At 31.9% G+C, this 17656-nt stretch overlaps 4 protein-coding genes across 6 annotated transcripts; 2 read left to right on the top strand and 2 right to left on the bottom strand.

Moving 5' to 3' along the window:
* The first annotated feature begins 3733 nt into the window (after positions 1–3733).
* LOC100790724 (transcription factor LAF1-like) lies at positions 3734–6467 on the top strand. The gene is made up of 3 exons (NM_001254391.3): positions 3734–3979; positions 4874–5003; positions 5721–6467. Exons 1-3 carry the CDS (start codon positions 3844–3846, stop codon positions 6265–6267), a joined length of 813 nt encoding a protein of 270 aa, NP_001241320.1. The 5' UTR covers positions 3734–3843; the 3' UTR covers positions 6268–6467.
* Positions 6468–7393: 926 nt separating this feature from the next.
* LOC100807669 (uncharacterized) lies at positions 7394–9634 on the bottom strand. 2 transcript variants are annotated; one of them, XR_416532.4, is made up of 3 exons: positions 8302–9634; positions 8129–8196; positions 7394–7893 (listed from the first exon to the last, which is right to left on the bottom strand). XR_416532.4 is itself a non-coding variant. In XM_006589485.4 (3 exons), the coding sequence occupies exons 1-3, from the start codon at positions 8545–8547 to the stop codon at positions 7804–7806; spliced, it is 399 nt and encodes a 132-aa protein (XP_006589548.1). In that variant the 5' UTR covers positions 8548–9626; the 3' UTR covers positions 7394–7803. The 2 variants fall into 2 exon arrangements, 1 of the variants encoding a protein (XP_006589548.1); XM_006589485.4 differs by having other exon boundaries at positions 8307–9626.
* Positions 9635–11388: 1754 nt separating this feature from the next.
* LOC100807142 (transcription factor MYB17) lies at positions 11389–14243 on the top strand. Of its 2 annotated transcripts, none has more exons than XM_041005922.1 (4): positions 11389–11873; positions 12065–12289; positions 12881–13010; positions 13371–14243. In XM_041005922.1, exons 2-4 carry the CDS (start codon positions 12157–12159, stop codon positions 14035–14037), a joined length of 930 nt encoding a protein of 309 aa, XP_040861856.1. In that variant the 5' UTR covers positions 11389–11873; positions 12065–12156; the 3' UTR covers positions 14038–14243. The 2 variants fall into 2 exon arrangements, with proteins under 2 accessions (XP_040861856.1, XP_003535618.1); XM_003535570.5 differs by having other exon boundaries at positions 11389–12080; positions 12157–12289.
* A 614-nt stretch (positions 14244–14857) lies between these two features.
* On the bottom strand, positions 14858–17656 carry LOC100305501 (remorin family protein). The gene is made up of 5 exons (NM_001249350.2): positions 17259–17656; positions 16352–16402; positions 16165–16252; positions 15650–15731; positions 14858–15278 (listed from the first exon to the last, which is right to left on the bottom strand). The coding sequence occupies exons 1-5, from the start codon at positions 17425–17427 to the stop codon at positions 15084–15086; spliced, it is 585 nt and encodes a 194-aa protein (NP_001236279.1). The 5' UTR covers positions 17428–17656; the 3' UTR covers positions 14858–15083.

The raw sequence follows: 17656 nt of genomic DNA, 5'->3' as shown, positions 1-17656 counted from the left end.
GTAAAAGAGTTTGATTAACAATGTCTAGAATTTTTAAGAATGTTTAAATTCTCATGTTGAGGGGAAGAGTTTTGATTTTTTTTTTATATGTACTTTCATATTTAAAAATACATTTTAATATTTTTATATCACGATATTCCCGAATTCTATTATTATTATTATTATTATTATTATTATTATTATTATTATTATCAAAAAAAGAGAAGTGCCTCTTTACATTTTTTTTAAATAAAAATAAAACAAAATATCTTAATCCTTTTTATATTAACTAAAAGTACATGAATTTTAATTTTTAAGAACTAAAAGCACATGGTTTTAGTCCTTACATATGATTTTTAATTTCTAATTGTTATATCTTAATCCTTTTGTTGATAAAATCAAAATATCTTCTCTCATGGGACCAAAGTTTTACATGAATAATCTTAGTTAAAAGCGCATAACAACAACAATTGTAAGATTCCCTTGTGCCCTAGAGGATAGTAGTCGGCAGATAATGATTCTTGCTCCTTTCCACAAGTTCAGGGAGAATAAGATACTTAATTGTTCCATAGTTTAGGCAGAAGCAAACAACTGTAGAGCACATCATGCTTCAAGTTTTGCTATATGATAATATGATAATACACCCTTTAATTTAGAGCTTCAGGCACGCCTACAATTTAATTTCTAGCTAATTATAATAGTTGTGAAATTAAGTTCATTGCAGGTTTAGAGTTATTTTAATAAGTTCTTTCTAAATATCTATCTTATTAGTTTTTGTAAAAGGTAGTTTTATGTTTCTTCGTTCTCATCAGTATTGTTATTTAATATTATTTGACAAACTGAATAATTCTTGCTACTTAGAGGAGGCCAACCTTCGACCATGCGTGACAATTTTTTTATCACTATTGAACTTTGTGTGTGTAGTTTTCAACCAGTTTTTTTTTTCTTTTTCTATTTTTTTTTTTGCTAATGAAAGTGCAATCTGGCAAAGGGATTTCAGTGGAGTATATTAGTTAAATATACAAATAAAATATTGTTTTGTTTATGTATTGAAGAACCACATTGTCCAATTCTCAACAATAATTGTGATACCTTGTTGATCTCATCAAGTCATTAATTGGTTCAATAATCTCAAATTCGGAATAATAATGTAACACAAACATACGCGCTTGGGAATTTCTTCACCAACGGTCCAACGCTGTACCTTTGTCGTGTCTCGCTAGGGTTCCTGTGTTCCTTGACAAACTAATCGGGGATCATTTTCTTAGTCAAATGGCTTGTTTTGCTTGGGTATATGCCTGATTGAAGGGACACTACCAACTCGAAGATATACATGGGAACTCCTCAGATTCCATCTCTGGAATAAGTTAGGGGGGATACATGTGCATGTGCCAACTAAGTAATCAATTTATCACCTAATGTATTTAATTTTTATGAGTTTAATTTCCATATTTTTTTCTTATGGTCGTGTGTCTGAGAATACACGTTGTTTCTACTTAGCAACATCTTATACCATTACATCAATTTTATGGGTTAATTTAATTTCAATATACTATGAGTGTACCAAATAAAAAAAAGGTGTGAAGAATTTATATTGTCAATTTATTAGAAACCATCCTAAAATTGATTTTTTTAAGTTATTATTATAAAAGTATCATACATGACAATCCGTTGTTAAATGATTGTGTAAATACCATGTTATAAACGGTTTTAACATAATTAATATAAAAAATAATAAAATTATTATATATGATATTTTTTTATTGATTAACGGTGTAAAAATGTTGTGCATGCTCTATTTTTCAGCTGAACTGAACAAAAGCAAAGTGAAGTCATCGTTAGCTTCCGTAGATAAGTGTTCAAGGAAAGCAATATGTTTGCTTCAGATTCGTTTTAGTGAAATAATTAACTTTAAAAAAGTTCAAGAAGCGAATAATTTTTTAAAAATTTGCTAAACCAAACACGAGTTTTAGGAATGGAGAGGATTACCTTCTATTACCGCCATCATAAGAATAAGTTAATCCTAACGTTTACCTACCTCTAAGTAATTGATTATTGTAATGTAACTTTCTCAAACTTTTTTTTGGTGCCGGTAACTTTCTCAAACTTAGTTCATGACTTATTGTAATAATACGATGACTTGGTAAACTAGTCAAATGAAAAATAATCCCATAGAAGAGGGGATATGTTAAAATCAGAAGAAAACATCATTTGTTAAAATCAACTAAAATCTATATTTTATAGTATCAACAATACTTGACAACAATCACAAGTTAATACAACCCACATACGAAATATGAACTAATGCAACAGAAATTGATCCTCTGTGCTGAAAATTGCTGCAACAATTTCACCCAAGTTAACTGTTTTTATCCTGATGTTGTCCACCATCAACGCTATCATCTTCTATTATCTGCCAAATTTGTACAAACGTTCCTTTTGCAATAATGCAAGTGCAAGTGTAATGGCCCTTGTAAGGACAATTTTCTCCTATAGCAACTTCAACTTGCACACGCTTGTAGATTCTTCACGCTTACCTGATTCACTGTTGCTGCCATTTATTTCATCAACTGCACACATCAGCCACAAAAACAGGACAAAGACTGGTTTCTTAACTGCATTAAGTTTGTAACAAAAAATTGACTCTATCAAAGAATATAAAAGAATTTGATGAGTTCTTCTTTATATTAGTTTTCTCCCCCCCCCAATTCTTAGTTTTTGTTTTTGTTAACCATATCTTATATTCCTTTAAGCTTATATTATTTGGTTTTTTTTCATATATTCCCAAAATTAATCATACTCAACTGGATCTTTTTCAATTCAAAAGTGGATACCAGTTAAAAGAACGGTAAACATGCAAGCAACATCAGCAAAAGCAGGTTTCTTTACCATTTCTGGCCATATTTGAAAATGAGTTATGCAGTACCTGATATTTCAAAAGGTAAATGAAAAAGCCCGAAATGAAAAAAGATCAAAATCCATAATCTAAAAAGCATATATACTTAACAGGTTATTGTGTTTATGGGGTACAACTAGTTACACTTAAAAACAATGTGACGATTGATAATGATCAAGTTTAATATTACTAGGAAGTACTTTGTTGATTGCTCTTAAAGGGTAGAGAATGTGTCGGCACGAGATGAAGTTGACTTGAATAAGCATAAGCTATTAGGTGTACTAGCTCAATGAATAGTATGCTCCAACCCATAGCTGAAACGCTATTATTACCTCACTGCCATTATTCAGTCTACCTGGCTAGGGAGTTTCATCAGTTAAATTAATTTATGTTGTACGTGAAGACTACACACTATTTTCTTATCTTTAACGAATTAAAGCCCTTCACATTATATTACACTTTCATAACTGTCATAAAAATATTTAAAATATGCAATTTAAATGCAAAAAACAAACTCCATCTATATTGTACCAAAAAAAAATGTAACTTTTGGGGATTTTGGACATATAATCTAGTATTAAATCAAGTTGATAGCAAGCAATGATGATCCCATAAGTTCCAACATTTTCTAAATTGGGAACCCTTTGAATCTGTAAAGGTGAACTTCTGCAAGGTGGAACAAGTTTTCAACCCTTTGGGGGCAGGACAGAGATTTTTTATTCAATAGAACTTTCTTGGCTTATACATTTATTTTGTTATTTCAACGCTTTTTGTGAATAAGTAATGGAAAATAAAATGCACAAGCACGACTATTTCCTTTTATTTTTATATATAAGTCTCTTTGTGCACTGTTTCCCTACCAAATATTTTCCCTTCCTTCTCTTAGTTTGCTCTGTGTATTCTGTTGTAGAGAATCCAATACAATTCCAAGCCTACCATTGAAGTGAAATTCTGTGAGGCTAAGTAAAATGGGGTTCCAGCCAATGGAAAAGGGAAAAGCAAAACATAAGAAGGGGTTATGGTCACCTGAAGAAGACAACAAGCTCAGAAACCACATCCTTAAACATGGTCATGGCTGTTGGAGTTCTGTCCCCATTAAGGCAGGTTGGTTTCTTTCTTCTTCCCTGTTTGTGACCTTTTGTCAATCCTCAATCATACCACAGTGAGCATATTCCTGATATGTACTTGACAAAGGGACATTATTCCATACTCTTGATACTGTTATATTATTAAATGGAGACATCTAATTGGTCATCTTGGAAAAAGGTTTCTCTTCTTTGATTTGAAAGTATGCCTACTACTTATTTGAACTCAGATTATGTTATCAAATGGAAAATGTGAGCATGTTTCACTGATTTTAACATCTATAAATTTGAAATGTCTTAATAAGCTTTTCGTTTCCCTTTATTTGAATTAATAATCAATTCTGGGTATGAAAAGATTGTATTGATAAGGAAAATAATACTTCTACGAAGAGGTGTTTGTGGCACGATAAGAAAATTCTTAAGTAGTTATAAAAAAAACTCAAGTAATCACGGACATTATAAAAATATTCTTACTAAAATATTAGTATAATTTTTGTTAGATTTAGGTACGATTGGCTTTTAAATTTGAATTTGAAAACCAATCCAATTCCATTTACTTTTTTGGTTTTTAATTTTTTCAGTTCATTCAGTTTTTAATTTTTTTAATTACCAGTCAAATAATACTCTATTAATTAAACTAATGTCATCCATTTTTTTTATTCACACTAACAGTTAAAAACACTTGTGAAATGCATGACTTGGTAGTTATTAGAATTTCATAATCCTCCTTGCTAAATTAATTTGACAATTCTGGCTTGCGTAATTTTTACACCTTTTGGTAGACCAGACCGGCATATTGAGTCAGTAAATTCTGCTGGTAATAAACAAAGTGTTATAGTCAAACCATCAGGTATTTATATAATTTTTTAAAAATTTTACCTGACACTGTTGGGGCAAATACATTTATGTGCAGGCTTGCAAAGGAATGGAAAGAGCTGTAGATTAAGGTGGATTAACTATCTAAGGCCAGGATTAAAGAGAGGAAAGTTCAGCAAACAGGAAGAGGAGACAATCCTCACCCTTCACGACATGCTAGGCAACAAGTAAGCCAGAAAGAGTACATCTTTCTTCACTTTATCAAATTTTAATAGTTTCAATTTTATGAGCAAGTTGATGCGGAATAAGTAAATTTTGTAATTTACTTTGTAAAATATTGATAAAGACCTGTCAGGAATAGGTGTTAAGTGTTAAATTAAGTTTCCATTAGTACAAAATGATGCAAGGAAAAAAAAATGTCTCCTATTCAATATCTGAGGCTTAAGCTAGGGAATGTAATTGGATTGGAAGTAGTTTAATATTTAATTCTGTTTTATAAAAGCAACTGGGTCCTTTTAAAAATGAAAAAATAGATGGAAGAACTGACAAGTCAGTCAAGCCACGAATTGGCTTAGAAGTTAGAAAGCATGATCCTTTTTTTTTAAGAGGGATGAATATTGAAAACAAAAAAAGTCTATTCTACTATTCCTCAATTCTGTATATTTAATTTAAATCTAGCCCAATTTTATTTGTCCATTTTATAGAATGACAGAGTGCCCCTTCTTATATTCCAATTAGTAATCATCAAACATTTTATACATTGAAAATAATTTATTCACATAAAGAATTTGTGTGTGTGTGACTTGGTAACATTAATTTACAGCTGAAATCCCAAACTTTATAACAGAAATTCAACACTACTTTCCAGTAAAATAAAATTTGCAGTGTAATTTCTTCCTCTTTTAATTAAGACTGCTGAGAGCAACTTGAATTATATTGGCTAGGTGGTCACAGATATCACAGCATTTGCCAGGAAGGACAGACAATGAGATTAAAAACTATTGGCATTCATATTTGAAAAAGAGAGTGGCCAAAGCTAAGGAAATGGAATCTCATAACCAAATTAAGTATGCTAGCTCAAGCTCAGATACAATAGACTCTTCAAATTCTATCCAAAAACTTGCAACTCAAGGCCAACAGATCTATAACTTCACCAAAGAGTCTTGTCAAAGCTCCTTACCAAAACTGTTATTTGCCGAGTGGCTTTCATTGGATCATGTAAACTCTGCAAATTCAGTGGAGTCTTTGGGTTTGAGGAATGGATTTGATCATAATTCAACTTTTCAAGAAGCTGCAATTCATGATATGTCAGAGGTGCCCTTTGGTGGAGACTATAATAGATGTGTAAGTAACATTCCAGCCCCTGAGATGTTCAATTCACAGCTAAAGTATGCAAATCAAATGGTGGAAAATGGTTACATTCATTGTATGCCCGGGTTTGACTTAAGTAGCAATTTCAGCATGAGCAATGATGCAATAATGTACATATGAGAGCTAAGTTTCAGGGCTGGTCAGCAAGGAATAATATTATTTTCTAATTTTATACATACTGAAAACAATCAAACTTTAGCAATATATATAAAATAATAGTTCCATTGCAAGTTGTATGTACTATACTCCTACCCACTTCATTGTCGTTGCATACATATATGTAATTTCGTTTCAAACTAAGAAGTCAACTTCCGGGGTCTTCAATGTTTTTACAGAAAATCTTAAAACATTTTTGGCGTTGATTAAGTGCTAGTGGGTTAATATGTAGAAATTTGGCCATGTATATGAATATGATATGATTGTAAAATATCACAACTACATAGCTGCTATACCTGATGGTTGCAAAATTTTAAAGGTTCATAGACTAAAGTTTTTTTTGGGTGAAAATTCATGACTATTAAGTAATAATTGTGAAGTCTGAATAAACTATTAGGTGATTTGAGATTATTATGGGATTGACGAATTCAATTATGCAATTTAACCTAATAGTCCTAACTATAGGTGGTAAAATGGGTTATTCAGTCCAATATGAGTTGGTTCAATACGATTGCGAGCCTGTATTTAATTTAAGTTAAAAAAATTAAATCTAAACCTTATATTTGAGTGTTATTAGGTGCACCCAACATTCTTTGAAAATGATAAAACTGTCTCTGTTAATTTCTCCCCTTACGAATTAAGTTGATCCGTAAAAGATTTACGGATCAACTTGATCCGTAAAAGACTTACGGATCAAGTTGATTTGTAAAAGACTTATGGATCAAGTTGATTCGTAAGTCTTAAAAATTAACTTACGGATCAACTTGATCTGTAAGGGGTATTTTTATCTTTTCGTGGCTAGTGCTGGGTGCACCTAGCAACGCTCCTTATATTTTATCGAACAAGTTTGGGTCAATTTGGTTAGCCTGATTCAGTTTTCCATTTCTAAATCCAATTCATATAGATGAGTTAAACAAATTGATTCGTTCTAACATTCCTACAAGTCTTCTGAAAAATAAATAAATAAATAAATTTCTACAAGTCAATTTTGTGCAAACCATCCTTATTAACAACACACCACAAGTAGATATGACGACACAGAGAGACACCAACTTCTTTTTTTTTTTTTTGGAGAAAGATGGACACCAACTTAATAATATATATAATAATCATAAATTATATAATAAATTTGACAAATACCAATTTATTACCATGTTTACAAATGATTTAGTACATATAAAAATATCAAAGGCAACTCGTGTCAGTCGAGTGTATCAAAAGGAAAATTTTCACTTTCAAGGTAGAGAGTAGAAATTCCGTGACAAATCAGACTTTTTCTTCTTCATTCTGTATCTCTCTTTCTTTGTTTTCCCTAGATTATGTGCTGGGGAAGGGATAGCAATGGACCACTCCATATCTTTATTTTTTTCTCCACATCAATGTTGTATCATATTCAATACTAGTGGACCATGACATATTATTTAAGTCCTTGCAGCGCATTGAAGTTTTATGGTATTAAACCATCTTCTTTAGTCATGATCTCAGGGATAGTCACCAGCTTTAAACAATAAAGTCGGCTAAGCTAGCCCATAGAAGAGCCATAGAAGTAATGACAATGATCATAACAGGTGTCCATTTCAACGCAATCACCTATGCTCCAAAAGAATAAAATGAACAATTAATGGTAGAATTGGGTTTGGGTCTGATTTAACCTGACAAAACCAACACATTCCCTCGTGCAAGGACTGATTTCATTTTAAAATTTGGATATTTAGACTTAATCCTATAAAACTAGCATGCAAGGTTAGGATTGTTTAGTCATATCACTAGTCGATATGAAATGTATAACAAGTAACATTAATTAGAGCATTCAACTTTAGCATACCTCAAGGCGTGGGGAACACCATATTGTGGATTCAGGCAGAAGAGTAACCGGTGAGCTTCTCATTGTTTCTGTCATTATAAGATATGGGCGTGTGACCAAAAAGTTACATAACTTGTTTTCTTAGTGCAAACAATCAAAAGTATCAATATGAACAGTTGGGGAGGAGGAATTACCTTACCTGAATTTCTCTTCCTTTCTAAAATGTTGTAAATGTCTTCAGTGGCAATGTCTAAATCTTGTTTCCGGTTAGCATTAAGTTTTGATAGGTTGGCCTGAGTTCTTGTATCGATGTATTGTCTGCTAATGTTTGCAATTATACCATCTGACAAAGAAATTGTGACTTGTTTGGCAAGGAAATATGACAAAACAAAAATTTCACAAAGAGAAAATATTGGGGAAAAAAAAAAGTGGACCTCCATTTCCTTATTTAGCAAACATTAACACCAAGTGCTTGACAATGATATCATTGTAGCAGACTAGTGGTTCAAGGGAATTACCAAATTTGACAAAGCTGTATGGCCTTGTGATTTTGCCTATGAGGGTTTTATCAAACTTCTCAAATTCCTTTTGTATATCTTGTAGGTAATGGAAGGCCAGTTTTCTTGGGTACGTGAACTCACACAACACAATGAAAACAACTCCATTCTCGACCAAGTAGCTTAATACCAAAAGAGTATAATCATAATCAAATTTAATGCAATGCAACTTCAGGAACTAGAGAGGAATAAAAAGCCAAAAAAAGGCAAGTGCCATTAATTTAAAGTCTATGGCTTAAATGGAATTTTAATAGACTCAACATAAACTCTATTTTCTGAAAGATTAGCCTGTGATAAAGGGGTACAAGTAAATGAAGAATATGAGGCATAACAGAAAATTGCAAGCATGACAACAACTTCATCGATAACAGAAACAAAACTGAATTTGAAATAAATTAAAAGAAGAGAAAAAACTAAAAAGGAAGGATACTTAAAGCAGAAATTATCAATATGAATAGTCATCTTGGAAGCTGTTAATGCTCCCCTTGAAAATTCTTGGAGTATGAACTCTGCTTGTTGCCTGTAACATGAAAGATATCCATTCTCTTCATTCATATATCTCAATCCTTGTGCTAGAGGTAATCCATCGCTTACCCTTCCAACTATAGTTACCTTAACCATATCCTTTGAGATTAAACAAGTCTCTGGAAATTTCTCTTTTATCTCAAATAATGGATAATGGTTTTGTTCTCCTTTCTTAATGACTCAGATAAATAAATTTGTTTGCATTGCAGGGCCCTTATATAGAATGTGTGAGGTTAAGGAATGAGTCAGAGAACTTGGAAAAGAAGTTATTCCTAGTGTGTGCAAAAGGAATCATTATGGGTGGACAAAAGATAAGGGGTGGCAAAAAAGCTTTATATGATAAACCCCTTAATAAGAACATGCATTTCCCTTCTTTAGCACTTTCTCCGTTCTTTCAATTATCATGGTCCTCGTGGAAAATTGTTATTTTTCGTGTTTTTTTTTTCATTTTTTGGTGCAAGATGAGTATTGTGATTTGGGTAATCGATCATCCACAATCACAAAAGGTATACCATGTATATTTTAAAATAAATTAAGAATAATATACCCTTGCTATTACACTTTATTTAAAAATGTTCAAGCCTTAACATTTCTCTTAGAAGCCTGATAAAAGCAACCACGTGCATACATTTGAAATGTGTTTGATACGAAGAGTTGAGTAACGAATTTTTTAGTAAACAACGATACACTGAATTTTAATTTTGGAAACAACTATCAAAAGTTGAAACAAGATCAAAATCATATTTAAATAAAAAATAAGATATTTCTAAAAAAAATTGAGAATGTTTATTGATTTATTATTTAAAAAATACTTAAATATATTTTTCATATCTATAATATAGTCTATTTTGATTGTAAATAATTTTTAACCCACGCCTTAAGAATACAAAATATATTTAAAATATTTAATGAAATGTTTATAAATAATTGATCAGTTTGTTTAAATTCCTTTGTTAAAAAAGTGCTTTTTAATAAAATTATCACTTTTCTACTTTTTTGTATTTTTCTAAACTTCTTTTATTTTAAATTTTTAAAAAGAAAGTTAAGAAGCAAATTTGATATGTTTTTTTTTAAAAACAACTTTTATCTAAAAAACACTTTTCTAAAAAAAAATTAAAAATTTAGACAAACTAACTCGATATCTATCCAATATTTGCAATGACAATTAATAAATTTTAAGTTTAGATACTTTCTTTTGTTGGACTACATCTTTCAAGACATGTATTTATTCACATTACTTTTTTTATAATGCATTCCAGTATGGTTTAAAAAATTTGTTAGAAAATAATGAGAACAGGTCTTCTTTTTTTATCATTGAAATGAGAACATGTCTAAAAATTCTAAAATTTTATGGATGTTTATTCAAGAAAAATATTCTTTATTTTTAAATTTTATTGTTGTTAATACAATTTTTTTTAGTTTTTGTTTTTACATTCTTATTTAAAAATATTTATTATCTTTACTGCTCTGAAACTAACATTTGTATCACACTAATATGTGCATCGCACAAAGTAGTTTCTAATTAAAGATTCTCATATGATTAATTAAAAAAAATTATAAATTTTAATAGAAGTGTTAATAACATACACACTATTTTAAACAATTTTTTATTGGTTAAAATCATTAAAAGAATAAGCTTATATATTAATTATAGGCTTAATTAGTTAATGTATTAGTATCTGAATTTTTTTTAATCCCTAAATTTTAATAAATTATTTTTTAATCTCTGACATAATAAATTAATAGTTTAGATTGTGTTTTAGTATTTTGTGATAGTTTTTTAACATTTGTAACAATTTTAAAATACAAATTCAAAATAGATCAGTCTTATGATCTAATTTAGAAAATCAATATTATGAAATCAATTTTAATAATTTTTAAAATAAGTATAAAAATTAGCTTTAAATAAGATTTAATTATTGTTTCGGTCTTTGAAGTTGGACGTGTATTTTCTTTATTCCTTAAAATTTAAATTTTTTTTCTTGAATTTTGACAAAAAATTTTTAATCTATGACATAATAAATCAATATTTTATAATAATTTTTAGCCGTTATAAATTAACTTTTATTTTTTAGCTGTTTGAATTTGTATTTTAAGATAGAACACTAAAAACCCACAAATTATTAAAAACTTGTCAGATAGATAGGAATTAAAAAAACAAATTATCAAAATTCAGAAACTAAAAAAAATATTTTTAAATTTCAAACACTAAAAGAAAATATCCAAATTAAAAAACTAATTCTGTAATCAAATCATATAATAGAAGTAGACAAAAATATCATCCTTTGGGAGTGAATTATGAAATTCAAATGAGACTAGAGCTGATTTTCAGTTATGAAGTTAAGAGCCAAGGCATTTTCTAGTAGAAGGCACGTTGACGAAGGTTTGACGGGGCAGTTCAGAACATAAATGCAGCTCGTCAACTCAACACAGTTCACCTTAACCAATGAACATTCATTAGATATTATGCCATTGCCATCACTCTCTCTTTGTCTTTTCTTCCACCGCTCCAACCCAAGTTTCAACACTCTCTCTCTTTCTGCTTTTGTTGTTACATGACGTTTCTCCCTCATCCTCACACTTCCATTGCACTTCCCTCGTTTTCTGCATCCCCTCTCACTGATCTCTCCATATATTTGCTTTTTATGACGCCATTAAGAACCACACCACTTTGCTTTACAGAGGTATATATGTTTTTATACTTATATATAAATGTGTACTAGTGGACCTCTAAGCCGCCCCATTGTCCTATTATATTATCATACACACATGCATTTAATTTCCCGTTTCCTTCTGCAACACTCTTCTTTCCTTCTTCCTTTTTTTGGCTGTGATGAATAGACCCTGACCCCAATTGTTACTGTCATCACTTCAGTGTGTGCAGCTGCAAGGTAAAAAAAGTCTGTGTTAGTATTAAATATTATTAATTGTTGGGTGTGTGGTAATGCTAATGAATGAGTGGTGAAGATGGGTAAAGCACCTTGTTGTGAGAAACATGGAGTCAGAAGGGGAGCTTGGACACCTGAAGAAGACCAATCTTTGGTTGACTACATCCACAAACATGGCCATGGAAGTTGGCGTTCACTTCCCAAACATGCAGGTGCTATTTCTTCTTCTTCTTCTCTGCTTTTTCATTTCTTGAAAGCTAAGAGTACTTTTATGTTTGCCTTTTTGGAAAATTTTGAAGACGGGGAAGAAGAATAGGGATTGTTTACTTATCGCTAAAGTTTTCATTTTTCTTCAAGGTTTTAGGTATTAATTAGTGAAAACTCTGAGCTTACTCTTGAATCAACTCCAATCTCAATGTGACTTGTTTTCATAATGAAGAAAACCCCCGATTGTTGCTTTTGGTTGTGTTCTCCTAGCAGCAATTTCTGCATGTTGTACAACTTTTTTTGGCGTTTAAGTAATTAGTACAGTTCCAATTGTACTTTATTTTGGTTGTTAATTTAATTGTGTTCTGATTCAATACTTACTGTAACCAAATTTGTTGGCATATGCATAGAACTTTATTTTGATCCAATTGGATTTTTCCCCTTTGGAAATTTTTGTTGGACGGGGGATTTGAAGCGTGCTATGTGAAAAGGGTGAAAAATTGACACAGTCCGAAGGAGAAAGGTGAAGGCGTGGTTATAAAGATGGAGGAATTATTAAACGAAAAACCATTTAATCGATGTGTTTTTACAACTAGGTCTCCTACGATGTGGAAAAAGCTGTCGGCTTCGGTGGATAAACTATCTTCGTCCTGGCATCAAGCGTGGCCCATTTACTAGTGAAGAAGAAAGTACAATTGTTCAACTTCATGGCATGCTTGGCAACAGGTACCACATTGCATCATTTGCTCTTTTTTTTCAACATGTACACTATACACATGCAATACCAAAACCCTCTAGGTCCTGAAGGCTTATTTTACTAATAAGCTGCATAGTATATTCATCTTGGCCATTGTTGGATACTAAAAAATGTGTCACTACCAATGGATATTGTTTAGTTTCAATGCATAGTGTTTTCATTTTTTTAATTGTCATTCTTTCAATCCCTTTTGACATCAAGGATTCCTTGTATACTAATTAGAACTTTTAAGGAAAAGGAGAACTTTCAAATTTCATAAATAACCTTAGACCTCCATACTTTGATAGTTGGTTGCATTAATCCGTACTTGTGATATTATATTCACTTAGGTGGGCTTCTATAGCATCCCAACTACCTGGAAGAACAGACAATGAGATTAAGAACTACTGGAATACCCATCTGAAGAAGCGTCTCCTTCGATCATGTTATTCCCAAAGAGCAAAACAGCTATGTGTGATTCCTGATCCAACGATTGTGAAGTCTGAATCTCCTTCGACGCGTCACATGGTACAATGGGAGAGTGTGAGAGTTGAGGCAGAGGCAAGGTTGTCAATGGAATCCACAATGCTCAATTCATGGCCAACGAGTAAAACATGCCCTGATCACTTTCTTCAACTTTGGAATTCAGAGGTTGGAAAGTCATTTCGCATGATCAAGGGAAAGGAAGAAGGAGTAGTGAGTCAAAGCCTTGTCTCACAACCTTCATCCTCATCAAAATTGGAGTCTTGTTCAGATGTGTCATTGCAGGTGAAAAACAACACTGGAAATAGTAGTTGCATTCCAAAGCTGGAGGATGTGAGCATGGTTCATGAACAAACAAGTAGCTACAAACCAAAGCTTGATGATGACACAGCTGGTTCTGACTCAGGCAATTATGAATTTCTTGATACTTCTGATTCAACACTGAAGCACCTTCTACATATGCCTGATAGTGATATGGGATTCTTGGGACAGAATGATCATTTCCAAAATCTCCTTGATGGTACATGTGACTAAGATAGTCTCCTTCAGTTGAACTGATAGGAAAATTTTCTTTGCCTTTTCTTCTTTTTTGTAAATGCACTCACCATGTAGCTGGTTTTCAATAGTTGGTCTAGAAGGGAAAAAAGGTAGATAGAAGAAAAGTTGCTTAGAGATCAAGTTTTACCCTCCACTTGATAGCAGTAGCTAAAAGTTAACATTAATGAATTCAGAGTTAATGATATTGTTCTTGCCCTTCAACTGCTTCTGTTTATGTGTATATGATGGACCAAGCTGTTGTTGCTGTGTTCTTTGATTCACCAAAGTACAGACAAGGGTGAAGTTGATGTGTTCTTTGATTCACATAAGTACAGGGGTGAAATATGCCACATGAGTAGGAATTACAGTGTTGGCATGCCAATAACTAACGAGAAACATTAAAGAATATTACAACACTTTTTGATTAATTATTTGATTAAACAATTAGTTCGTCTAAACTAAATTTGTTTAACTGAGTAAATATGTTTTACTTTTAATAAGATCACATTACGTTTTAAACTAAGTCAATTATTTAGTACTTTAATACAAACTTAAGAAAAATAATTAATCCTAAGTAATGTCCTAATTTGATAAATTCTTACAATAATTTAACTTTTAGACTAGTTGTTATCGGCAAACTTATTTATTAACGTGGTGACACGTCAACTTTAGATCAAAATTAAATCCTCTGAAAAATTGTACTGTTGGGTCATGAAATATACCCGTACTAACGATGAGATTGTCCCATAAGGCAGAAAGTACTTGGATAAATTAACCATCTGGGACAGAGGGGGTAATGGCCTAATGCTACAAGAAATTCGTAATACCCAAATTGAATAATTCAATTTCTTGTGTATACACAAAGTAAATTGTTATATTCACACCAACATATCAGTGATATCACTATGCAAACATAATAAATGAACATGAACTACAACTCAGCAAAAGACAACCAAACCACACACGATGTACTGACATGAACTATCAAAGAAAATACAAAATAATAATAATAATAGTACAGCATTTTTTAATGATCAGGCTTGTTAGAAACAACCAAAGAGTTTCGTTGGGGCTGTTCCAGTTGCCCTGTACTTTGCAGCAGTCTCCTCTGCCTTCAAGAATTCTTCCCCTTTTTGGGCCTCAATAAATGCTCTCTTTTCTTCAGCTTCTCGGTGGATTGTAGCTATTTTGTTTTTCAATTTCTCTCCATATTCTGCTTTTTTCTTCTCCAGTTGTTCCTGCTCACAAACACAGTGAAAAGTCAATTTTTCCTCCCCATCTTTGCCAAGTTCAATGTGTTAGAGCTTAGCTTATCTCAGGCATGAAAATTGAAAAGAATATTTTGCTTTTGATAAGGCATGTTTGAGTTTGCCATATTTTTCTTTCAACTCTATTTTTTACGCCCAAATTCTTACCACTATATTAGTTCTCTCTCTTCCTTTCTAATAATCTAATCTCTCAATTGGTGGGTGGAAACATGTTTGTTTATTTCAATTTAAAAGATAAGAGCAAATTTCATGCCAATTCCCAAAAGAATAAAGCATTGGACACAATTTTAAACAGTACTCACTAAACAAGTTACAATTCTACTAATAAAATAAGTTCTTACTTCAATCTTTCTCAATTCTGCCTCCGCTGCAGCTTTCTTGCTGTTTTCCCATGCTGAAATGGCTGAAAGCTTTTTGTGAGACCTGATCATCAAGCTCAAATAAATTAGTTTTTTTAAAAAAAAAACTCTGTTAAATAACATCAAAGAACCCAATGTCCTGATAAAATAATATGAATATCTGATGTGAACTATCAAACTAGTTTTGGGCAAAACAAATAGTGGTCATCTGTTCTAAACTTCTAATTAGAATTCCATATTTACATATCTTCTCAAACTTAATTTCACAATGATCACGTTAATGATGTTTTGCAATGCCAGATATATTTGCTTCTAAGAGATTGTTCTGCCAATGATCAGGCCAGTTTTTATTGAGCTGAAAAGAGAATGCAACAATATTACGCATAGCTTCTTTGCCTCCCTTTTTTTTTATTGATCCCCATAGTTATGAATAGAACTGAGTCCACATGAAATGCTAAACCAGCATAGATAGTTATGGAGGTGGTGCAAGCTCTTACTTGTTATCTGCTTTGGACTTTTCACTTTCTTCCCATGCTTTGATTAGTGACAGCCTCTTCTCGGTTGCAACTCTTGCAAGCACAGCATCTGAAGAAGATTGAGAAAGCATAGGAATTATTAGGATGTAATGTCAGCATATGAAATGCCTAAAGGAAAATCAAGTGTCACAATGACAATCAAACACACCTCGGTTCACAGACCCCTCAATCGGTTTCTCTTCAGCAACTTCACTAGTCTCTGACAGTAACCAATTTAACAACAAAAAACACAATAATTGTTATCTTTGAGCCTTTACATTTTACAGCAGTAATTGTGATGATTAAATAGGAACGTACATTGTGATGAACTAAAGAGACAGGGTGACTTGTAAGTTAAAGTGACTTTGTAAGATTATTAAACCACGTTAAGCAGCTTGTATACAGGTGACAAATGTGGTTAAGTAAAAAATATCAACTTCGAAGATTTTAAAATCGTCAATGGATCACGATTCACAAGACCAGGCGAAGATGGTTCCTTGAATTTTTTGTCTCAAATATACAAAATTGGATTTTACTTGAATGCCAGAATCTTAATTATCTTTCGGTTGGATGGTAACACATCAATTTGGTCAAACAACTCTTTCGCATAGAACTACGACGGAAAATTTCAGCACAAGAAAACTACTTCTTGCAGTTAGAGTGTTATAATTGTTAAAAAGAACAGATACCAGAAGACAAAGGAAAACAAATATATGGCGTTAAAAATTAATATTCTCATCAAAACTGAAGAAAAATTAAAACCTTGAATATACCAACTGATTCACTTACACATCCTGACACACATGTTGGTAGGTAGAAATAATTTCACTTATATTAAAATCTTCATGTAACTCAAAAAGAAATTAAAACTGGTGGTCACCTTAATTAATGGTTGAAAAAGATAAACAGATACAGATAAGCATAAAACATAAGCAATGACTTTTTTTTTATAATTTTGTTTTTGAAATCATGTCCTGGCCAGATATATAATAATATAATATCATCACCTCACCCTTTTGGTAGCAGATATTAAATTAATGATAAGAGAAAGCCAAAGGGGAATTATAGTATCATACTCTCAACTATGACAAGAGCTTTGGACTCATCAGCAGGAGAGGGAGAGGGTTGTGGAATTACAGATTTCTCCTCTGCCACATCCTCCTTTGGAACAACAACAGGTTCAGGTGCAGGATTAGAGGGAAAACTCTCAGTCTCAGCCACCTTTTTGGATTGCTCCTCTGTCATTTTTCCCTTAGAATGAATATCTTTCCACAAAGTGATGGGAAAAAGTTGTGACAAAGTTCTGACTTATTAAGGATACTGTGATGATAGAAAGATAGATAGATATGTAGAGAGATTGAGGAACAGGACAGAGTTGGTTGGGATATTATGGTTGAAGGAAGGTAACTTAACTCAAATTCTAAAAGCTTAGCTGAGTGGGTGACTGTGGTAGGTACAAGTGGCCTCCTATGAG

Source organism: Glycine max, chromosome 10 (assembly GCF_000004515.6).
Source record: "Glycine max cultivar Williams 82 chromosome 10, Glycine_max_v4.0, whole genome shotgun sequence".
NCBI classification, from domain to species: domain Eukaryota; kingdom Viridiplantae; phylum Streptophyta; class Magnoliopsida; order Fabales; family Fabaceae; genus Glycine; species Glycine max.
This window is presented reverse-complemented; position numbering and strand designations above follow the sequence as displayed.